Here is a 24,460-nt window from a genome sequence, read left to right on the forward strand (position 1 = left end):
TCCTCTTCAGTGCACCTTTAAGACTCAATAAGAGTGTTAAGATGGCTTAGGTACAGCCTACTAACCTATTCTCATTCCAAGCATGAGATCAATTACAAACATTAATACCACAGAGCAAAAAAAAAAACAAAAAAACTAAACACTTTAAAGGAATCCTAAAAATCTTGGTGGCAGAGAAACACACTGTACCAGTGTTATCATTTGTACCACGGCCGCACACTCAATTGAGGGGCCTTTGATTATATTCAGAAATTAAGAAAATAACTATGCGTTACAACAGTCAGCATCTTGATTGCATGCACAAATGCCTGCACTACAAAATGCATCAAATTTCATGCACACCGGTTTATTGACACTCACATTAGCCTAAGAAGTGCAACAATGCAACACATGAGAGCTACCCATAAGAATGTAATGTAAACAGGTATGCATTTTATATCAGGGAAGTAGATGGGCAGATCATTTCCCCTTTGCATGATCACTTCAGTGAACTTTGATGAACTGCCACATCCTTAGTGTACTGATGACTTCTTCACAAGTTTGAAGAAACAGCTTGCGTGGTGGGAACTCGTGTCAGGCCAGGCCAGAAATTCAGTACCATAAACATTGAACAGAGGCTCATAGCACAGTTAACTGGTACGCTAAGTACAAATCAATTGGAAGCCCATGTCGCCCCTTCACGACAGCTTTAGGAACCAGGTGTGAGTGAGTCTTGCATCACCAAGGGTGACAAATATCACAGGTTAACAAGCCTGAACGCAAAAGCTCTGACATCTAAGACAAATTAGTTTTACGCATGACAGAGAACACGGTGGTGTATTTCTTTCGCCAGATGACGCGCCAAGGTGGGACAAATAGCACGTGATAATGGCCAAACTTGACGACAAAGAAGGGTGGGAGGAGAAGAATTTCCCAAACAATCAACTTTTCAGAAGCAATAAAAGTTCTGAAGCAAACTTTTTAGACATTAATAACACTTTGTGTACACAGCAAAAATAGGAAGCCATAATGAGATAAAAGCCACCGCGGCTATCCTCACAGCACTTTTGTGCCCAACACAGCTTTATCCCGACTTTGCACACTCAAATACTGTGGAAAATAATTAAAAACCTGGAAGTTGTAGCCAGTGCTCAGTATGCAGCACATTACCAGAACATGGAAAACTGACGCGTTCATGGCTTAAACAATACTACGCTTTGAATCCAACCCATCCACTACAAGCGTTGAGAAATTTTGCAACATTGTTCCCCCCCCCCTGCATAGCGCAGTCCTCGCATGCACTTTTGGTGGTTTCCAGCTGAAGCTGAGAACATCCTGAATTCAATAGAAAAGAATCTGAGCTCGCTTCTAGCTCGGCAAACATGCTGCACACTGTAGAAACAATTACAGCAGGGGTTCTGAATCTTTTTTTATCTTCGAAGACTGCCAACAACTTTGAAAAGACACCCAGGTAACCAGTGTGCCCTGACTTCTATCTATTTGTGCCTAAGATGCAAGGAAAAAAGAGCGCATATTAAGAGCCCCTCAAGAAATGCCCAAATTTACTATTGATGACAGTTTGTAGAGTGAAACTGTTGGCTGTGAATAATAGAGTATGATTAGTCCTCAAATGAAGTGGCTGAAAGGAAAGTAAAGGACTGAGACATGGATAAGTTGATATCAGCGCTAAGGAATTCCAAGAAATCCTACCCCAAGGGACCCCAAGGTTTCACAGAACCCAGTTTGAGAACTTCTCGTTTACAGGCCAGATTGGGTGGTGCTGTGCAGCAGTCACAATATGTGACAGTTACAATATGCAACAGTTACAATTAGGAATGGATGCTTTCAGTTTGGAGCTCGTAGAACCACTTGCAGTTCAGAGAAGCGCGGAAGACAGTGTGAAATAGATTGGTATCAAGACCAAGCACGTGAAGTTGTCCAGAAAATTGCAATGAACCAGAAATGACCACGCTATATAAGTGCTTCGAAATTGATTTCTGTAACCCGTCCTTTAAGGTAAGGACATCATGAATTTGAATGGAGTGGTGGAAAGATATTTAAATCCAACTTTGATGGCTTATATTCGAGGAAAGTTTTCTCTTTTTCTCTCTGACCTTGAACTTTGAGGCCAGCTTAGACTTGAGTAACAGGTCACTGCCAGTCCAGAGCAAAACTACTACAGTCAAACCTCGATATAACGAACACGGATATTACGAAGTATTGGCTATATCGAACTCTTCCTAAATATTTTTGACTAATTCATGCAATTTCTACTTTATATACCGAACGCGGTTGGCCACGAAATGGGTATATCGAACTCCCCAGCGCCAAACTGTGCCCGTTCGGATGGCAGGCGGCAGGCTTCGCCGCACTGCACAAGTGACTGGTGGTGATGCGGCACGCGTTCGCACCAAGGTTTGCACTTTCATCTCGCACTCGCCAACACAGGCGTGTAGGGTTGCAGTCCGGCAGTCAGCACGCGTTCACGCCTCCGGCATCCGTCGACAGCGCCATGGAAGCAGCACCGGTGGTTGTAAGCATGCCGTAACAATCCTGCGCTCATGTCGGCCGTCGCGGAGGTGGTGAACTCGGCGGCAGCTTTCGCTCTGATGTACCGCTTTCCACGCGACACGGCTGTGATGCGGAGAAGCCACAGTAACCGGCGCTTAACTTGCGCTTGCGGTGCTGTGCGGGAGAGCCAACCTAACTGGCGCTCGGTTTTTTGCAGTCTTCGCAATAGCCGCGAGCGTCTTCTAAACGCCACCAAAACCTGGGAAAACATCTATTCACTTCTCTTGTAAGGATCGCCAGAACTGCTGTCCTTTCAATGACTAAATTGCGCCGTTATTGCGCGCGTTTCGGACGAAATTTTATATTACGAATTTCGGCTATAGCAAACTGTTTTACGATTTTGTACTAGTTCGCTATAACGAGGTTTCACTGTATACTTGAGAGAAATGGAAAAGTAAAGTACACTGTTTCACTCATACTCATGGAGTAACGACCTGATGAATGCGGATAGTGTGTATCTTTTCACATTGGAGTCACCTGTGCTCATGGAGAAAGGTACCACTAATGTCCTCGGGACAAATGCACCAATCAGTCCTTCTCTCCAGAGAGTACACACCATCTGCATGTGCTACACATGCTGGGATGTGCACGTTTCTTGAAGCACTGCGGATGCCAGACGTATGTGGTGCAGTGCACAGGCAACTGAGACACACTACTGACAGGATAAGACCACACGGCACTTCCTCCCCCCCGGTGACAGGTTCACATGTAGACCACGTAGGTGGTCGGTCCCTCGGCTGGCACTGTGCCACTTGGGTTGAGCGTGAATCCCGCAGGGTCGGTCAGCTCGCCATTCAGCGCTGCAGGAAAGAAAACCACACGGGCATGACTCGGCAGCCTAGGAGAGCACCCAGAAAAAAAAAAAAAAAGAATGATCACAGTTATTAGGTACAATATGGTATGCGAGGCTTAATGCCCCAATGGTAGGTGGGATTTAAAGGGACCATGCAAAGAATTAAAAGCCGCTTGTAAATGCTAGAAGTGATGCTCAGAAGCATTGACACCAAGTATGAGTCTTCGGAACTGAGCCGGCAATTTATTATGAATTTTTAAAAATCATGTTTTTTAAAATTCGCGGGCCGTTTGGTGTCTTCGTAGGGAGCCATTTTGGAGCCAAAATCGGGAAGACAGACGTCACTAGTCCCATGACGTCCGCAGGCCACCACACGCTGTCATTCGCTCGAGCCGCGGCAGCTATGACGTCACGGGCACACTTCCGGTAGCGGTGAAAATCATCTGCTCGAGCTGCCGCGCGACCCCCTCGGGCAAGCGCGAGCCAGCTAGGCATTGCCTTCGCGCGTATGGTTTCAATTTACCTCTGCCGCCTCTTTCTGTCGCGAGTTCGGGAGCCAAGAAAGCGCAGAGACCGGAGAGACGCTGCTGACGCACGCTGCTCCTCGGGAGGGGGACAACCGGAAGTCGTAAACCGAACGTCAGCGAATGGAGTATTCATGGGCGGAGCCCAGTCCCAGAGCTGTTTTCTTTATTTTTTTATGGTACCCCGCGGGTACGAGTTGAGGGGGGAGAGGCGGAGCGTGATTTTTAATCGTCTATAACTTCGTTGTTATTGATGCTAGCTCAAAAATTCTTGGGCTAGGGTGACGAGTGATGGAATGCCTATCTTTACATAATCTCAATAAATTTATTTCATAGTCCCTTTAAAGGGGCTCTGAAACATCTTTCTAGGGAGAGCACGTCAACTTGCTCAATCACTGCACTGTGTTGTCACCAACACCTGAGCCAAATAATACATTTCTACATGCAACAGAGGACCCACAATCACACACAAAAGTTGGCGAGCCCTTTCCGGGTAACTTTTTCATGCTCGCACCCTCCTCTGTCACTCGCAACCTGTGTATACAAGTTGAGAGGTGGCTGCTATTGGTTAGATTCTTTCAGACGACAGGCAGCTACCATAGATGTAGCCAATACACGGCGTAGCTCCGGTTTGTCAGGACGCCCTGTCTTCCAAGGTGGGGACAGCGGAGCAGTGCCGACCATCCAGCGTGCAGAAAGTGACGAGAGGAGAGGGAAAGATGCGAAGACGCTGAAATTCAAGGTGGCCAAATGTTTTAGAGGAATCCCCCAAGGTGGAGTAGATTTGTAATAAGGGAGTAATTACTCATTGACATCCACCCGAGCACAGCCATACGGCTACAAAGGAAAGCTACACAGCTTTCTCAGAAACTTCAGGTGGAGTAGATTTGTAATAAGGGAGTAATTACTCACTGACATCCACCCGAGCGCAGCCTTACGGCTGCAAAGCGCAGCCATACGGCTTATTACCAATCTACTTCACCTTGGGGGATTCCCCTAAAACATTTGACCAACACAGTTCCCACTTCGAGTTATTGATCAATTCGCTCTCGCCCTACCATAAGCTTGCCGTCCTGGTTAGCTCAATTGGTAGAGCGACTGCTCCGGTGAAGCGGTGGTCCCGGGTTCGAACCCCGGACCAGGACGAATTTTTCTTTAACTACGAGGTTTCTGAGAAAGCTGTATAGCTTTCCTTTGTAGCTGTATGGCTGCGCTCGGGTGGATGCCAATGAGTAATTACTCCCTTACTGAAATTCAAGGTTTGACTACAGATAACTCGCCTTCTATGAAGTGCATCAAAAAAATTTTTGCTGTACAATATCCGTGAAGCAGGGTGCTTTACCATCCCAGGAATACCGCGATTTTATTAGAGCCCCCTTTCAGAGCCCCTTTAATGACTCGATGGTATGTGCGATTTAATGACCTGAACCTGCACATGGACTAGACAGGGATGCAGCAATGGTGGGCTCCGGAAATTTCCACCACCTGGGGTTCTTTAACGTGCACTGGCATCGCACAGCACACGGGCCTCTAGAATTCCGCCTCCATTGAAATTCGGCCACCGCGGCAGGGATCGAACCCACGTCATTCGGGTGAGCAGCCAAGCACCATAACCACTGAAACACTACTCAGTGGGGCTGCATGTTTGGGGCATTCTTTGGGGTTGCAAGTAGCTTCACAGGGGCGGTTTGATGGGACATTTGATAATTTGACTTTCGGAAAATTGAGACATTTTCTCCAGTTGGTTATAAGTCCTAACTGAAGTAGTTTACTCAACTGGGATGCAAGCACATCACTGGTAACTTTCTTTTTTCTTCGCCACACAACCACTTGGAGACTCGTGGTTGAAGTAACGAATCAGTAGATTTCACCCATTTTTTACGTAGTGCTAACAAGTATATATAAGTATGGTATGGTACTAATATGTATAAGATTTAATGTCCCAAAGCAACATATGAGTTATGAGGGGAGCTATGGTGCACGACTGTGGCCTAATTGTTTATTTGTGACCCCTTGCGGTTCTTGGATGTGCACCAACATCGCACAAAACACAAGTGCCTTGCATTTTGCCTCCATCGACATATGCCACCACAGTTGAGATTGAACCTGCATCCTTTGGCACAGCAGTCGAGCAGCCTAACAACTGAGCCACCGTGGTGGGGCTGAATGATTACAGCTACATTCAAATAGAGAAATGGCATAGGCATCCATACATCTAATCAGATTTCATTTTGGATCACTTCAAGGCAAGCTTCTGATACTAATTCAAACAGAAACCTCTTGCCCCTTCAGGTTCCACTTAATGAGTGTCTACTGCATTGGTCGAAGCATAATGCAAAAAAATTGATGCTCCAGAAGCAAAGAGCTTGGACAGGGCAGATTAAACAATGCTCCAACATGGAGTGGCCACTGCAGCACTGTGCACTCACCAGCGAGGGTAGCAGGTGGGTCCACTGGTGCCGATGGCTCCCCTTCCGTTGCCGTGGCAACCTGCAAACCAGAGTCGGCAACTGAGCCATCACGGGCAGAGAGATCTGAGGTGGGCACAGTGCCACAGGCAGAGAACAATGCTTTAACTCTTTCGTTACTACGCCACTATGCTTCGATCACCGGTGATCGAAAAATTCGAAGTGCTACGGCAGCGCGACCACGGCCGCTACAGACTTGCTGAGTCATTTGGTTTGTTGTTCACACACTGAACTTAAATTTCATGCTTAGTTTATTGTCAAAAAGCGTCAATTTTTGAGATGTGCTTGAAGTTGGGGGTGTGGCGTCGGGTGCTCCAAACAAGCTGTCAACAACAGGAAAACCCCGTGGCATGCAATTCTGCTGCGTTTGCAAACATATTTTTGATGCATCGATAAGCACGGACCCTGACGATGACGCTGTATCATCAGGTATTGTTTGGAAGCTCAAATTGCGCAACGAGATCTCCGAATGCTGGCCTGTGCATTCAGTTTCCTGCTTCCAGTCAGTTTGTGTGAACCAAAGCTCCTCATTATAGACATTATGGTGATGTGGCGCCATCTAGTTTGTTCTTCAGAGACTACAGTTTCGGTTTCTGTGTAGACTGAAATTTTCTCATGACGCGTGAATTTCTGAAATGGCCTTGAAGCGGAGGGTACGGCGAGGATGCTCTGAGCATGGCTTCGGGCGCGTGGACGGCGCGTGCTCAGAAAAACCTTGCCACGGAATTCTACTGCATCAGCTGCAAATATTTTCTATGCTACGAGTAGCACAGTTTCTGGTGATGATGTTGCAATGTCGGATTTTGGCTCAGGTGCTGTAACTGCGCAAACCAATCCCGGAACGTTGGCCTGTTAGATTCGCTTTCTTTTTCCCAACCGCTTGTGTGGGCGCATCTGGTTTGTTGTTCAGATGGGTAGTACCATTTTCGGCATTTTTGAAGTGCCCTAAGAGTGTCAACTGCGTTCGCTTCTTGCAACTGTAGATGTTCCTCGGATAGCGGCACGTGTTTTACCGTCATGAAACTTCGCTTGCTCTGGCTAAATTTCAAATGATGCAGCATTAGCTGACAGGTACTCAGTCCAGCGTTGTCCGCTGTACTTCTCCTCTTTGTGAACGCGTCCTTTTCACTGATTTTCTACTTACCATGACCCAACTGGCTCAACAAGCTATGCTTCTTCAGCAAAGTGAGTTTGTTATATAAGGGTCAACTGACGCAACACCTTTGTTATGTGGAGGTCACAAATAAATGTGCTCCAGTAGGGTTGACATTGGGAAAATGACAAACTTCGTAACATCAAGGGATTTCCTCTGTGGAGGTTCGCTATATCCAGGTTTAACTGGACTGAGATGTAACTGAATTGAGGTTTAACTGAACTGAGGTTGTACTGAATTGTGGTTTAGCTGAGTTGAGGTTGTGCTGGAATTAAGGTTTAACTGAATTGAGGTTTAACTGAGCTGAGGTTGCACTGGAATTAAAGTTTAACTCAACTGAGATGTTACTGAACTGAGGTTTAACTGAAATGAGGTTGTACTGAATTGTGGTTTAGCTGAATTGAGGTTGTGCTGGAATTAAGGTTTAACTGAATTGAGGTTTAACTGAGCTGAGGTTGCACTGGAATTAAAGTTTAACTCAACTGAGATGTTACTGAACTGAGGTTTAACTGAAATGAGGTTGTACTGAATTGTGGTTTAGCTGAATTGAGGTTGTACTGGAATTAAGGTTTAACTGAACTGAGGTTTAACTGAACTGATGCTTCACTGCGCATACTCCTACTGAACGGTGCTGTGAGAAAGAGACTTGCCTGGACAGCTTCAGCTAGTGCGGTGGCTGCTCCGCTGGGCTGTTGCTGCATCGGCGATGAAGGCGGCAGTGTCGGGTCGAGCCCAAGCTGCTTCATCTGTACCGCCACATCAAAGAGGTAGTCGTAGCACTCACACCTGCGACCAACACCACCACCCCAAGACCAACACAAGTAAGTTCGTCTGGACAGGGTCCGGGCTAGCTTTAGTCAAAGAGAATAAATCAATCAATCACTTTATTTCAGCGTTCTTTACAAAAAAACTGAGTGCGGCAAGAAAAAAGCAGTCACTACGACCGCTTGACAAGCCTCGCCACCCTTACAAAGAGGCAGTTTGGTAGCAACTATAATGGTTACTTTATACACTTGTAACAACGCAAGGTACACGGAAAGACAAGGCATGTAAATACATGCATAAAAGGAAACTCTTTTTTTTTTTGCATGCACAAGTAGTATTTCTGCACAACAGAATAAAGGTCAACAGAATACGTAGTATTTCTGCATGAACAGAAAGAAGGACAGGGGGAAAATATGATTACAGCACACCCATTCACAACAACAGCATGCAAAGGTGCGGCACACTGTGGAATAAAAAGCAGCTGTGCAGGGTAGAAAACTTGTTTATATGTTGATTGAGTTAAGAAAGCAGCTCTGGTCTTGGAGGAATGATGTATGTCACAAAGAGCCCCTCTTTGTACCTTCCCTCGTGTGCTGAAGAATTCACGTCTGCTATGCTAGAAATTAAACATGGATGCTGTGCTCGTGCATGAGAGTTCCAATGCCAATTTTGTCTGTGCATGAAACAAGCCTCTCAGCATTGCAGCTACACAATGCAGTAGTAGAGTTGCAGCACAGCACCATCGTTTTATTTCTGTCTCAACATTTGGTTTATTGTGGTTTAACGTCCCAAAGCGACTAAGGCTATGAGAGACGCTGTAGTGGAGGGCTCCGGAAATTTCGACCACCGGGGGTCCTTTAGCGTGCACTGACATCGCACAGTACACGGGCCTCTGGAATTTCTCCTCCAAAGAAATTCAACCGCCACTTGGCTGCAGAGACTAGGCCCAAGTATATAATACACAGTGCACTTACACTCTCTACCTATGCAGCAGAGCGTCACCTCATAGCGTTGTTTCATTTTTTTTTTTTTTTTAGAACAAGGTGAGGCGGAACACATCAATGCGTGTTGTTTGTTTCACCATGTGTCGGCAAAAAGAGCTGATCACGTTATCCGTTGTAACAGGACGTGTCCACCTTGAGTCAGGTAGCAAGCTTTATAATACCTCTGTCACACAGACACTTTCGATCCTCATTGAGTCAATGCTCATCGAACTCAATGCAGATTGACGGTTGTCACACGGCCACTTTCAAGCGCAATCGATCTCAATCCTGCTTGACTCAATGCCGGCCCCTCAAGAGTGCTTGAGGTTCCAAGCTCAATCAAAAGCACTCTCGCTCTCACGAAGCTATAAAAATAAACACTAGTTAACTAAACAAAACTACAACTGTTGTTGTTGTAATTGATTAAAATGCAAGACAGAACATTTTCAGGCACTATGCCTGCTTATATGCAAACATATTTATAAATACCGTATTTACTCGCATAATAGGCGCACTCGCATAATAGGCGCACCCCCAGTTCGGTCGCGAAAAATCGGATTTTTTTATTTCCGCGCATAATAGGCGCGCCCCGAACTTGGCACTGTGATCAGTACTGTATTTACACGATTGCAAGCCAACGCCTCCCCACCCCCAAAATCTTTATTTTAACGAAGTTTTTGCTGAACTTATTACTACTCCTCACTAGTGCTGCTGCCGTCACAGATGCTGCAGACCCACAGCACGTACAACGACATCGCGTGGAACAGCCGCCCACAGTTTTCAGGGATGCTCACTTTAAACGTCTGTTTGGAAAGCTTCATCAGCCGGAAACCTTCCCGACTTAGGAGCCCGAAAACCGCGACGATAGGGGTCGCATACGAAAATCTAGGCGCGCCGCAGTCGCAACTGCCGCACTTCTCGGCCACATCGAATTTCCGGCCTGCCGCACGCTTGCCGTGTTCGAGATCTAACTCCCAGCCGTGTAGCTATTAAGGCGCTTGTCCGTCATGCTAAAATAGCAACGCTCGGCGACAGCACACGAAAGCCACAACTACGATAAACTAACGCGCTAACGCTACAATAGAAACCAGCCCTCCGACAGCCATAAAAAAACGAGCTGGTGATGCTGATGTCGATATGGATAGCGAAAGCTCACGGTGGACGAAAAAGTTGATGATGATGATAAGCTTGACCTTGGGCGCCGTCCGTGGGCGGCAACTGGAAGCTCCTGTGCGCGTGTGTGCCCTCCGCGACCAAGCGCGCGTTGCTCGCAGCCGGAGCCGATTGCGGAGGCCACGGCGCGTGCATTTCGAAGACTATTCCCGCGTGGATCGTGGAAAGTTTGGGTGCGGCCTTACACGGACATTTTTTAAAATTATTTCCTTCGGGAAAACAGAATGCGGCCCGTACGCGGGTGCGTTTATGCGGTATGTTCAATTTTGCAAGTCGAAAAATTTCCGGAAATTTTACTCCGCGTAATAGGCGCACCCCGAACTTTGAGCCGGATTTTCTGGAAAAAACGTGCGCCTATTATGCGAGTAAATATGGTACTCTCGACACCACGCTGCAAGCTTCGCCGTCAGTGTAAACAACAAAGATGGCGTCCTCCTGCTTGTCGACGCGCAAACTGTGAAGCGAGCGCGAGACAGCCGCTCTCATCGACTGCTGGCTAGACCGCCTAGATAGCTTGCGGCGCCAGAAGAGAAACGCCGTAGTCGACGCAGAAATCGCAGAGGCGTTGTGGACCCTTGGGTTCCATCGCACAACAGTAGAGGTACAGAGGTGCATCACATGTCTGGCTACGGATTTGGCTGCCGCTGCCCCCGACTGCACACTGTTGCTGGACATCACCTTGTTATGGCTGTTGGAGGAACGTTTGGCGCCACCTAACACACATGAGGGAAACTTCTCAAGGAGCATTGAAAATGCCCGTGTGGCACCGGATGTTTCAAGCATGCTCGAAAATCTCGATGCAGATCGTGTTCAATGAGCATCGAAAGTGCCCGTGTGACAGGGATATAAGACACGAGATCTGATGTCTGTGATACCCCTGCCACAGGGGCAGTCTCAGTGCTCCCCAAGACATCCATACGCACTGCTGTCACTTGGCCAATTTCATGATCATTGAGTAGTGAGCATGCGTTCCGACAGATGGCACTAGGCGTAGCAACAATCAGTAAAAACACGAAATGAAGCAGCAATAAAGCAAGCCTAATATTGAAGTAAATTCTATTTTCAATCGAAAGCTTGCTTGGAAAAAGCTATTCAAATACTTCACAATTCAGTACAATACACAGATCGCAATGACGGGCCAACAATGAGTGAAAATGCGTACTTCATTTCAGAAGCATTCACATCTTAGTATCTTTGCCGTCACTGACATTCTTTGCCACGTTCATAGCTGGTACTGTTGCCGCACTTGTAGGGAACAAGGTCTCTGGTGTCGCAAAATCCACTAAGAGCCAAAAACAGCCTAAACAAACCAGCACGCCGAACATGAATGGCATTGGTTTGTTTCTATCCAACCACTGGATACTATTCAGAGCTGTCATGGTGACTACTATAAAGAACTTAGTTCTAGAACAGGTTAATGCATACTTAGAGTCTCTTTAATACAAACTTGAAGGGACCAGAAAATTTCTTCGTCTAATCAGAAGTTAACGTTAACAGAAGTGCCTCCAAAAAAGAAAGAAATTGTATTTACTCATGTAATGAACCCACTTTTTTTCCAGAAAAGTTGACATCAATTTGGGGGAGGGTTCATTATGCAGGGAAAAAGAAGTTGCAACAGATTTTTTTTTGCCCGCCCAGCAGGCATCCATTCATCAACAAAACTCATGGACAGCTGCTTTCGTGACACAGGTGTTTAGCATCGTTCGCTTCAAGTTGTTCACTGTATCATGATGCAATCTGACAATTTTGCAATATTCGACGGCACCAGCCAATCGCATTGGGATAAAACGAACATGCTGAACACTAACCCTGATGGCCAGGTGTGTGTTTTTTATGAGAGGATAAAAAAACTTGCATGCAGGACAGTTAGAGTGAGTAATGCAAATGTTTAAGCATCAGCTTGGTGTAAGGAATCTTAAGGCCTTTTTGCTCCCAATCTCGAGCTCGCCAAACCCCTTGGGGGTCTGAAAGCCCCACTGAATACCACCCCGCATCAGGCATCGGAAAAAGGCACCCATATTTCCATGTGTCTCGTGTTCACTCCCCTTTGTGTTGGTGCTGTCGTGCCTGTTTAGTGAATTTCAAGCGCAGAAGATTCGAAATTATCGAATATTTGCACATGCCTACTCCTTTCACTTGTTACGTTCACAGTGAACCTGAAAACCTGGTACCGCCATACACTCCGAGAAGAGCTGCTTCAGCAGTCCCATACTAAACCCTTTCTTTTTCCCGTTTCCACGTGCTCCCAATTAGGAAAGTGAAAAGGAAAACAAAACAGACAAGCAGATACATTTTGGCCAGCCAGTGTTTGCCCAGCTGCACGTATACCACTCACATGGTCTTGGCACGCTGCCAGGAGTCCCCCCACACGTACACGCCGTGCCTCCGCACCAGCACAGCACAGGTGTCCGGATACTGCTCCATGGCCGCCCGCATGCTCGCCTGTGCACACCACGCAAGAACCGGGGAGCAGACCAACCTCAGCCCTCGAGAACGCTGAGAGGTCTGAGAACGGCTCGAGCAAGATCTCTTCAAGAAGACAACTCGATGCCATGTCTACAACAATGCTGAATCCAGGCTACTGTGCGAATTCCGTACAAATTTCAGCAAATATATTGTTTGGCACCAAACAATGCATTCATTGATGACAGAACTGCATCTGAAAATTGGACACATTCTTTTTGCCTGCAAGTTGATTCAAACTCATGACCTGAAGAATGGAAAGGACTTCGTGATCAATGTTTGTGAGTGAATGGCAGAGTAGCCTAGCCTCAGAGATCTTGGCATGAAAGACAGCCTCAGGATCACAGTAGCGTGCTTGCAAATAAGGGCTGGTGGTGACAGTATTGCATTGCCTTTTCTGACCTCTTCTATAGCTCAGGAAAGCTCCGTTTTAACTCTTTCGCTACCGCGGAAAAATGGCCGATTTGGAGTGCACTGACAAAAATTTTTTTTTTACAAGAAATAACAAACCTAGCGCGCATTACAATACATGAAAATGTAGCTTATTAGTTGCACTTCTGAATGAAATAAACAAAAGAGTCATATGTGCAAAGGTACTTGAGTATTTATTAGTCAAATACGGCAAAAACACGAAAAAAGTATATACAAAAAACACAAATTACCGGCTGCACTTGGCCGGAACTTGATTACAGGAAAACTGAAATATACAAATTGTTTCGCATGTCTGTATCTTTCATTCCTCCGAGTTTCAGTTCTGAGAAAAATTTTTTGCTTTTTCTACGGCCGGTCAAGTTAGGGGTCATGACTGCGGTGCCACTTTGCGAAGCAATCACGTGATGACGTAAAGCAGAGGTTTACTTTACAGGTACTCCACACAACGTTCGTTTTTTGTTCACATTTTCTGCTCTGATAGCAGACCTTGCAGTTCCTTCGTTTTTTCCGGTTGGTGACGGATTGATTGTATGGGAGAACAGGGGGCGTGGCCTTCTTTTACTTCATCATACTCGAAGATTTGTTGCATGAGCTGCTCTCTGAAAGCCAGCTGATCAAATTTGGCGTGTTGGGCGAGCTCTGGAACATCCGGATGATCTCTTCGGTGTGCTTGGTACAGAATAACACTGTTCACGCAAGTGATGTCAACACAGTAGAAAAATAGAGTTTTCCACCAGCGCACGCATTTTCTCAAGACGTTGTATGTGCCAATTATCTGATCAGATTTGTCAACGCCCAACATTCCAGCATTATATTCATGGATCAGGAGAGGCTTCTTGATGATTGTCACGGTCCACATGTCTCCTTGTTTCTGCCTTCGTTTAGCGGGAACATGCTGGTTAGCTGTGTGTATGGTGCTCATAAGGCTCACAGCACGCCGGTCCTTCCATTGCATGTACAGAATGTTGCCATCCCGAAGCCACCGGACGTCTCCTCGCTCGGCTCGCCTCTACCACGTGATGTCCTTCAACTCGGATGGGAAGCAGCGGCGGTCTTTTCTGGTTGTGCCACATGCCAGAGTTTTCCGCTCAAGAAGGTGTTCGAAGAGTTTGGTTGACGTGTAGAAATTGTCCATGTAAACCCGATAGCCCTGGTCAAGGTACTCCACGCATAGTTTGCTGACTACATCAAAAGCTAGACCATGCGGTCCTGCTACCTCACGTTTGCCAGTGTAGACAGAAAACTGTAGGGTGTACCCTGTTTCGGAGTCAGCCAATACCCACAATTTATAACCCCACTTCGTCACTTTATCTCTCATATACTGTCGAATTCCGGATCTTCCTTTAGATTTGACCATTCGTTCATCAACGGAGAGGTCACGTTTTGTTTGAAAAAAATTTACTGACGTTTCATTGATGTGCTTCAAAAGCCAGGACACTTTCCATGTCTTGCCAAAAGATGCAGCTGCTCCTGAATCCTCCGGGTCCGCTACATGAAACAAAGCAAGCAAAGCGAAAAACCGATTTCGGGACATTATTTTTGATGGAAGAAGGCCAGAATAGATCGCTCCTGTATTCCAATAGAGATGTAGTCGCGGCACGTCAACAATTCCCATGTATATGATGATTCCAATAAACTTCAGCATCTCCAGTGGAGTCACCTCTTCCCATGAGCCGTCACGCCGAGAGTATGTTGGCTTGTCCAAAATCTTCATCCATGCGTACTTGTTAGTGCTTTCACAGAGGGTCTTCATCACCTCCGCCGTGAAAAACATCAAGAAGTCTAGAGGTCGAGCGAAGCGCCGAGCGCCACTCCGCAGCGATGCGCCGATATGGACTCCTGGTTGTCTCCTTGGTTGAAACGCGACTCGACCTTGCGCATTCGGCAAACTGTCTTGGCCATATGTTGTGAAGACCCTGAAGCACAAAAATAAACCACTGTCATCAATTACAAACCCCATGCACCGCAGAAAACAAAGAGTGAACGAAAACGAAACTTACGTGCGAGTATGCGCTGATGTTCCAGGCCTCTGCAGCGAAGTCTCGCTGTCGGAACTGAAATCCGACATTTGCACATCGTTGTCTGACTCCTCACCACTGCTTTCATCGCGAAAAACGGCATCAGGAGCGGCCGAAGTGCTTGGTATGGGTTTTCGTGTTCGAGGAGCGTGCGACGAAGCGGACGCCATTTTCGCGTTCCGACGCTGCTCACCCCGTTCAAAGTTTCATTTTTCACGGCGCCCCCTCATGTCGAAACACCCAAACAACCACTGAAATCAGAAGAGTAGTCGTTGAAGACCACGCTAGATGGCGCCGCACGTCCGCAACGCTCCGAAATCAGCGTTTTTTTGGCGGGCGATTTGAATCGATCCTATGCGAACGATCGCCTATGGCGCGGTAGCGAAAGAGTTAAGATAAAGCGGAGTGCTTTCCGTAAGACTTCTGTAGTCCACTGATGGAAGCCCACTTCAGTTTATCCCCGTTGTCCCCTTAATGCTATGAAATGCTGATCACAATGACAGTCACGGCCAGCAGTGACAGTAGCACCTGGTCTTGTACCTACCTGGTCGGGTATGCTACGCGTGAAAAAAAAAGATTATGGGGGCGCTTAAAGAAAGTGTGCGCGAGTAACGCGAAGGCATTGCAATTCTACTTCAATCGGATCGTAATTCTATTCAATTCCATTCCAATTCTACTCTAATTGTATTCTATTCCTTTGTAGTTGGTGCAGTTATGAGAATCAGTAATAACTATTCTTGGTTTAGATTTAGCATTTTCCCACTTTTGATGACATCGCACCGTTCTGACCAATTGTGGGTTCACAATGCCGGCACTTTTTGGGCGATGCCAGGTTTTTGTGCCGATGAGCCATCTAATAGTTTTGCATTAACAAATATGCACCAGACAGTTCCTTCCCAGTGTTTCTTTTCTTCACTTTCTCTTTTCGATATGCTTTTGCACTGCTATGTTTCATTCTTCTAAAGGCATGCGCGCTCTTCTTTTTAAGACAACCTCAGTCTGGGATTGCTCCGATGCTCGCAAAGAAAACTGCGTGTGGACACCCCAACTGCAAACATAGACATTAAGTGCACAGGAACTATTGTGCTCAGTATGACCTACAATGCCTCCGGAGTTAAGCAGCTGAGGTTTTCAAGTAAATCAATGCATGTCACAGTGCACTGAACTTGTACAAACATTCAGTGTGCTTTGTTCCTTGCATCGACAACTAACAGCATCAATTTCCAGCATGGCTGGGCTCATGCTGCTTCAAGAACTGAGCCTCTAGCACACTTCTCAACAGGCACTGAGAATCCAGTGGACGTCCGCAGGACGTCCCACATGTCCCTAGGACATCCAAGGGATCTTCAATGCCCACTGGGATTTGTGCATTGCAGCCCATATTGAGCATGATGGTACACTAGATAAGCATAGATGCAGCGTGTAAGGAAGGCAGGACACAACAGTAGTGAGGTTTACAACAGAAAGGAGAACACACAAGACGGAGAAAGGATAAGAAAGAAGTATCACACCAGAAGGGGAGCAAAAAGAAAAGACAAAATATTTACAAAGAATCCTCTTCCTTTTTTTGACAGCAAGAGTTGTACAAGGCAGGTTTGGTGAAATCATGCCGTCTTCGTCATCGTCCGTGCACCCCCATACCCCGTGACACCTTACTGCATGCAGCAGCTACGTCACCATTCTGGGCATTTAGTGGAGTTTACATGTGGCACTAATGCGAGTGTGGCAGCACAAAGAACTTTTACGCTGCTACTTATAGTTCATAAGCACACTAAACGGCATCAGCGTTTTCCGCCAACCCAGCTGTTGCTAGAATCTGCCTACTAGATGGACAGAGATCCAGTGGGTTTTCTTTCTTTTCTCAACACGCTCACCACTGATGGCCCAGCCATGGTTCTCGAGAAACACGCCCATTACCTCCATCAGGGTTCCTCAAACTGGGTTCCGCAGAAGGCTCATAACCATTGGAGCGCTTTTTGGGCTTTCTTAATCACCTAAATTCACGCATGCCTACAAATTTCCCATTTCCTGCATCCGTTTTTATTCGATAACTAACCGTACTGTAACAGCTAAGTGGAGACTGTTTCACGCTAAAGCCAGTCATTATTGACCGAATTTGGCCATTTTTTTTAGCGGGCTATGCATCTTCTTTCCTTTACTTGGATTCGTGTGAAACAGAAATAGACACAAGTAATGACTTGCCGTGTTCCTCAGGAATTGAGCTAGAACCCTTTGAAAGTCAACGGCATGCCCGAGGATAACAACATTGGGAACCCACTAAAAGGGAGTTCAAACGAGGTAACTCCCATGTTAACTTCCAGTATATAAAGAGCATTCCCATGTGGGCATGGGCCATAAGAAACACATACGAAACAGGGCTTAAGCACTTTCATACATGCGTTGCCTGCGTGCTCCAGTCAGACCCACAAAGGTTTGCCACCAGGTTATTCAAGTCCCCTCCTAGCACCGAGGATCATCATCAGCCTGCCTACGCCCACTGCAGGGCAAAGGCCTCACCCATGTCTCTCCAACTGACTCTGTCCTTCGCCAGTTGCGGCCACCGTATTCCCGCAGACTTCTTAACCTCATCCTACCTCACTTTTTGCTGCCCCCTGCTAGGCTTGCCTTCTCTTGGAATCCACTCCGTCACCCTTGAGGACCAGCGGTCGTCTTGCCTTCGCATTGCATGCCCTTCCCAAGCCCACTTCTTCCTCTTGATTTCGACCAGGATGTCATTAACCTGCGTTTGTTCCCTCACCCACTCCGCCCTCTTCCTGTCTGTTAACGTTACACCTATCATTTTTCTTTCCATAGCTCGCTGCGTTGTCCCTAACTCAAGCTGCACCCTCTTTGTCAGCCTCCACGTTTCTGCCCCATGGGTGAGTACCGGTAAGATACAGCACCGAGGGTAGGAAGGAAGAACATTCAGGGAGAGACCACGCACCTTGAGGTCCCGCTCGAAAGGCGTGTTCTCGATGATGGGCACCACCAGCTCTTCGTCGTACCGGTAGCTCACACCAGACTGGCCCTTCTTGATGCCCTGCAAAAAGACAAGATAAAAAAAGCATAAACAAAATGATGTTCTCGCGTCTCTTCTTAATCTTGGCTTGGCAGCAATCCACTACGGCTCCATGCCAAGGCAAGGCAAGACAACTAATAGTGGCTTGAATTACACGATGTAAGGTGGGCTGCCACTAAAGTAAAGGCTCGTTAATTCGAACCAAGGGACCAGAGAAAATGTTGCCGCCGTGGTGGCTCAGTGGTTGCGGCGCTCGGCTGCTGACCCGGAAGACGTGGGTTCGATCCCGGCCGCGGCGGCTGGAATTTCTTTGGAGGAGAAATTCTAGAGGCCCGTATACTGTGCCATGCCAGTGGACATTAAAGAACCCCGGGTGGTCAAAATTATCTGGAGCCCTTCCCTACAGCCTCACTCATAGCCTGAGTTGCTTTGGGACGTTAAACCCCCATAAACCATAAACTGTAAATTATCCAAAAGTTCGAATTATCTAATCAGCCCCAAAAAACTGGCAAGCACTTTTTGCGCTGTGGTAGATTTGTTGGGTGAAAGGCTGGGCAAATAGTTGCCTGTTTCTGAGATGAGAGCAATGCAATGACGACTACCTTCCTCATTTCCATCAGTGCTTTATTGGGAGCAGACTGTTTGGAGCATCGAAGCAGAAATACTCCACAATGATAAGAGGCTTCTTTGTGGTGCGATATGGTAGATGCTTCATTCATCTCACAACTTAAGTGGCAGCTAGTTGGTACAGCTTTAAAATTTTCACCAGCGCTGCGACTAGGAACAAGAACAGAGAAGGGAAAACAAGGACAAGCGCTTGTCCTTGTTTTCCCTTCTCTGTTCTTGTTCCTAGTCGCAGCGCTGGTGAAAATTTTAAAGCTGTGCCTGTGAGGAGGCTTGACCGCACAAACAGTTAACCGCATGTGACAAGCACACAGTTTCGTCGCACTGCTTAACAGCACCGAAGCAGTAAGAGTAAAAAGGGGAAAGCATAGACGATCGATGCGCAAATTAGCATCCAAAACGGTGCATAGCTGCGGTCGGTTGGCTGGCTAATCCTGGTTAGTTGAGCCGCTGTCGCTGCGATCTAGCAAGGAGCTCAGAAAAGTCAAACCGAAACTATGCATTCGGGCTGTTTTTGGAGACGAGGCCAACCATTTGTTCTTAGGTCTGCTGTTCTGGGCACAGAAGAGTGCCAGCGTCTCTGCAGCGTGGAATTCAGGCTTGAGAAGGCTATCTGGACGATTGCTCACCACACCTATCATACCTGGACACTGTCGCCGTTTGGCAGTCCATTTGAATTAACTGGTGCGAGACCAGTAGTGTTCGAATTAGTCAGCACATGATGCTATAGGCTTACGTGGGCACTGGTAAGGCCCACAGAGGCAGTTCGATCTATCTGGATTTCCGAATTAACGGGGGTCGAATTCACGACCTTTTACGGTAACGCCTCTTGCCGTACAAAACAAAAATGGCAGTTGGGAACAACAGCACATGACCTGCACAGTGCTGCATTACTACGCTAACCAATCACAGTAGTAAATGAAATCAATGCTACGACATTCCACCGCATTGCACAAAGCAGAGGCATAAAATTTCGCGCACTTGAAATTCAAACTCGCGATTAGCCACTTGTTTAGGTAACAATAAGTGTTTCAAAGGCGGACTGTTTCTTTGTCATCGAGGAGCAGTGTGTGGCAGTCCTGAATGTGAGCGGAGCTTCATTGCAAACTTAAAACTGCACCTGACTGGAAATAAAGCAGGCAGACAGTTAAAATCCTCTCTTAAGATCTTGTAGAGAGGAATTGCTGTTGTAGATGATTGTTGTAGGATTCTTGACGTCTTGCAGATTCGAATTGCTCAATCACATTGCAAGAGGACACTTCTGGAGGGGTCAAACTTTTATAACAATTAAAAGCACAAAGGAAGATACAAGCGAGGAGAAAACATATTTACACTTGACTGGCTCGTACTTCTAAGTGACGAAACCAGCCCTCGGTCCTGCCGAAACAGCGGGTTTTAAACCCTATATCCCCGCCCTCAGTGGGAGGAATAACCAATCAGGTACTGTACAAACCTCCACCCAATAACTGATTGGGGAAAGGAAAACACAACCAATCAATGATTGGGAAAGAAGGTAGCTCATCGTGACACCGTACACATATCGTATGTACACTTTCCACCATCACGATTTTGCTTTCCTGCTGCGAGCTTCGCGAACACTCCCACTTTCCCATGATGCAGATTACTTCAACGTCCGGTTGACCCAAGCTCCAGGAAAGCCACTTCAACTCATCTGTTTCTTATCGTCGCTCCTCATGCCTGCAGCTAGCGTGACATTACGTCAAAGCACGCCACTGCAGACATGGCACAAAAGCCCACGCACTGTGATGCGGCCTAACGACTCCGTCCAAGAGGGGAGTTTGACGTCTCCCGTAATCCCCCGCCATTCCCCCCCTTCACCCGCTGGGTTGACTGACACCTTTCTGTGCGGTTGTGCGGAGGGCCCAAGAAAAAGGACGTAATGGGCATTCCACTAACGCGACCGGATGCGGTAAACAAAATACAGCACCGCGAACTTCACTCAGACCTTGATCATCTCCTGGTGGGTGATGCGGAATTCGGGTCCCGGGTAGAGCAAGGTGGCCAGCACAGCTGCCTTGGAGTGCGTGTGGATCACCGCTCCCGCACCTGGACACGTCAGCGGAAGAACGTCGACGTCAACATGTTGAAGAATCCATACTGCCGGGCAGGAATTGCAGGTTAAAAGGACATTGAAGACGACTCCACCTAATTCTTGTTTTCAGCAAAAATAAACTGCCTCTTTGTGGCTATGGTGATGTTTGCTCAAGTGCGAAAGCCATTAATATTGGTCAATGCACTTTGCGAACATGGTCGGTGGAGGCAATAGCCACATTTCATTTTCTGGCCTCTTCTAGTTTAAAAATGCTCTGTTTTTGGTGAGAGTAGCGTCTTTTCATTACAACACAGAAATCAAACCCTGCAAGTCTACTTCAGTTTGTCCTCAGAGACCATCTGAACAGTTTCCACTGCATACTGAGCTGCAACCAGGGTATGAGCCATGGTGTAATGCAGGTATCGGAACTAGCATTGAACAACCTAGAGTTTACATGACATTTGCTGAACACTCCGCACAGGAGCTTTCTTCAGTTGTACCTCATTTAAAATGTGTCCACTGTGGTTTGGGGCTGCAGCTGTGATGTTGGGGTCAGCTTCTGAGCAAACTTAAAGACAGTGAAAATGTTGAACCAAAATCAGTGGTGTAAAAGATTGCCTTATGTATATCAGAGATCAGTCGAAGTACTAAATAAATACAGCGCACATTTTTCAATGCAAACTGAGCGCAGACAAGCAGGCAAGTGGAGTATGCAAAGCTTTCACCTACTGTTCATCACCTTCTCCCTGAAGCACACAATTCTGCAATACAGAACTGCCACAGCTTATTACATGAAAAATCTTTTCATGACATAAGTCCTCTCTTTAATGAGAGTCAACTGGAGCATTCTATACACGTTTCCATTACAGGCTTGTGCCATAAAAAAGCAGAAATTATGTAGGTGAGCAATGCCTTAACCAGACTTAGCCCATCCCCTTATACAGTCGTGAAAAGATATTCTGAATGAGAATTCAGCCATCTCTCTTATTTTGAAAATTTTACAAATGGTTCTGCAATACATAAGAATTAGTGGCATTCAATATAACTTTCGACAGAGGCGAAATTCTAGAGGCCCGTGCACTGTGTGATGTCAGTGCGCGTTGAAGAACCCCAGGGGGTCGAGATTTCCGGAGCCCTCCACTACGGCATCCCTTATAGCGTGAGTCGCTTTGGGAAGTTCATCATCATCATCATCATCATCATCAGCCTGACTACACCCACTGCAGGGCAAAGGCCCCTCCCATGTCTCTCCAATTAACCCTGTCCTTTGCCAGCTGCGGCCACCGTATCCCCGCAAACTTCTTAACCTCATCCGCCCATCCAACTTTCTGCCGTCCCCTTGCTACGTTTGCTTTCTCTTGGAATCCACTCCGTTACCCTTAAGGACCAGCAGTTATCTTGCCTTTGCATTACATGCCCTGCCCAAGCCCACTTCTTCCTCTTGATTTCGACTAGAATGTCATTAACCCGCGTTTGTTCCCTCACCCACTCCGCCCTCTTCCGAAGTTAAACCCCCATAAATCAATAAACCAAACCATTCAATATAACCCGTCAACCGTATACATGCATTCTCGTGGACACATCTTCCATTCTTCCACACACGGATTTTGTTTGCTTCTGGTAATATATAAACTTTGCGTAGTAGAGATACTGCCTGCAGTCCCATGAGATTCATTATCACTGACATTCCACAGTAACCATTGATCGAGACCATGATGAGCCCCACTCACCGCGCAGTGCATAGGCGTTCATGAAGAGAGGGGTGCACTCGCTCTTGCGCAGCTTCTTGTGGGGGGGAGGCCCCGAGAGGAAGCGCTCCTCCAGGTCCTGCACAAACAGGTCCTCCGGGGCGATGCGCTCCTTCTGCACCCCCGACGGGGCTATGTAGATCTCCGACCTGCACCAACCAGGGGACAAACGAAAGTGAAGACCAGACTAAGACTTCGGTCAGAGGAAAGCTGACACCAAACTCCCAAATGCACCCACCCGAAACCCCCCCCCCCTCTACATAAGATACCTAAAAGGAAGATACAGGCACGCCCAAATCCAGTCACTTATTTTTGCACAGCTGGCAAGTCTTCACCTGCAAGCACCAAATGGCATCTGCCCTATTATGGCAGATGCTATCAGGGTGCAAAGGCATCTGTCACAGGGCAGATGCTTTGGCACCTACCCTATATTGTCTGCCCTATGACAGATGCAAAATCATGAACGTTATTCTATACACTGTGTATTTGCAACTTTACATTTAAGTGTGCTACACCGAATAGTGATTCCTTTGCTTCAGGAAAATTTTGGTCTCCTCCTAACAATATTCACTACCAAAGTAATAATCACTGCTGCTCAAATTAGTAAGCTTGGCTGCATATCCTCTGTCATTTTCACGCAAGCGGATTTTGTTACCAGTCGTGATTTTTTTTTTTTTTAATGTGCCTAGTGACATGTCAATCTTCGAAAGAAAATATATGACCTTCCCATCCCTTGGGTACACTCACCTAACAAATCCTGGCATTTTGGTGTTACAGTTTACAGCCATTGTGACCTTTTGTTCGAAATTTTTTTATCTGCCTGTGAAAAACCAATCATCTATGCTCTATGTCGTAAACCTGACTAATCAGCTTTCTCAAGGCCTGTAGAGAGTACTCAGACTGGAAAAAATAAATAAATAAATAAAAACTGCCCAGGAATAACAAGAGGCACCTGAAATGATTAAACAAACAGTGAACAGAAAGTTTGCTGTCAAAATTTCAAGCCCAAATGATAGCTATGGTACTTCCAAGTGACCAAACAACACTGCTTCGAAACAGAACTAATCCAAAAAGCAATTATTTCTCAACATTTATCAAACTGTTGCAACTGTCCGCTGCACATGGGCTTATCACTTTATTTGTTAGGCAAGGGGGCCAAGTAGTCCCAAAGATTCATAATCACACCATGCTGTTTCCAAGTTGTTCGAAACGAGTGTCGATCTTCCCTGCCCTTATCGCAAATGTTGGATGCTGTCTTTAAATTGAGCGGGGCCAAAAGTAATGGAGGTCCTGTTTTTTAACGACCACCAAGCCCGCCTGCTGCTATCGCCGCCACAGAAGCCTATCACTGTGCTCCCAACTGCTGGACTGCTGTCTCCACCACAACACATGTAAAGATTCCGGCTCTCCGCAAACCTTTAATTTACAACAGAAACTGAGCTACATGAACCAAGCACTTAATTACATCCAAAGCCCAGATTAACACGTTTCCATTTCCAGCTGGAGAAGATTGGCTTTAAAGATTGGGACACTTTGTTTCCTCACACTTGCTTCATAGTCGTGATGTTAGGGCCGATCAGGACATCGTGATCGCTGTTTGGGAATGAATGGCAGCACAGCCTTGCCTCAGTGAGAGAGGGGAAAAAAAGACCCCTTGAACATTGCAGTTAGCTTGGAAAATTGACCAATGGTAG

At 46.6% G+C, this 24,460-nt stretch overlaps 1 protein-coding gene and 1 non-coding gene across 2 annotated transcripts in view; one reads left to right on the forward strand and one right to left on the reverse strand.

Annotated features, from left to right (window-relative positions):
* Positions 1-325: 325 nt before the first annotated feature.
* LOC149327935 (uncharacterized) overlaps positions 326-24,460 on the reverse strand; it is a 36,090-nt gene continuing 11,955 nt past the window's right edge. Inside the window, exons 5-11 of the mRNA XM_089563132.1 lie at positions 22,749-22,915; positions 20,932-21,032; positions 18,267-18,362; positions 12,745-12,851; positions 8,139-8,274; positions 6,297-6,357; positions 326-3,350 (exon numbers count right to left, since the gene is read on the reverse strand). Coding sequence (XP_089419258.1) covers positions 3,253-3,350; positions 6,297-6,357; positions 8,139-8,274; positions 12,745-12,851; positions 18,267-18,362; positions 20,932-21,032; positions 22,749-22,915 — 766 coding nt within the window. The 3' untranslated portion in view covers positions 326-3,252. The remainder of the gene's footprint in view (positions 3,351-6,296; positions 6,358-8,138; positions 8,275-12,744; positions 12,852-18,266; positions 18,363-20,931; positions 21,033-22,748; positions 22,916-24,460) is intronic.
* On the forward strand, positions 4,939-5,012 carry TRNAT-GGU (transfer RNA threonine (anticodon GGU)). The gene has a single exon. It is a non-coding gene; the product is annotated as a tRNA-Thr (tRNA).

The sequence above is a fragment of the Amblyomma mixtum genome, chromosome 10 (genome assembly GCF_055824585.1).
Source record: "Amblyomma mixtum isolate Tamu chromosome 10, ASM5582458v1, whole genome shotgun sequence".
Taxonomy (NCBI): domain Eukaryota; kingdom Metazoa; phylum Arthropoda; class Arachnida; order Ixodida; family Ixodidae; genus Amblyomma; species Amblyomma mixtum.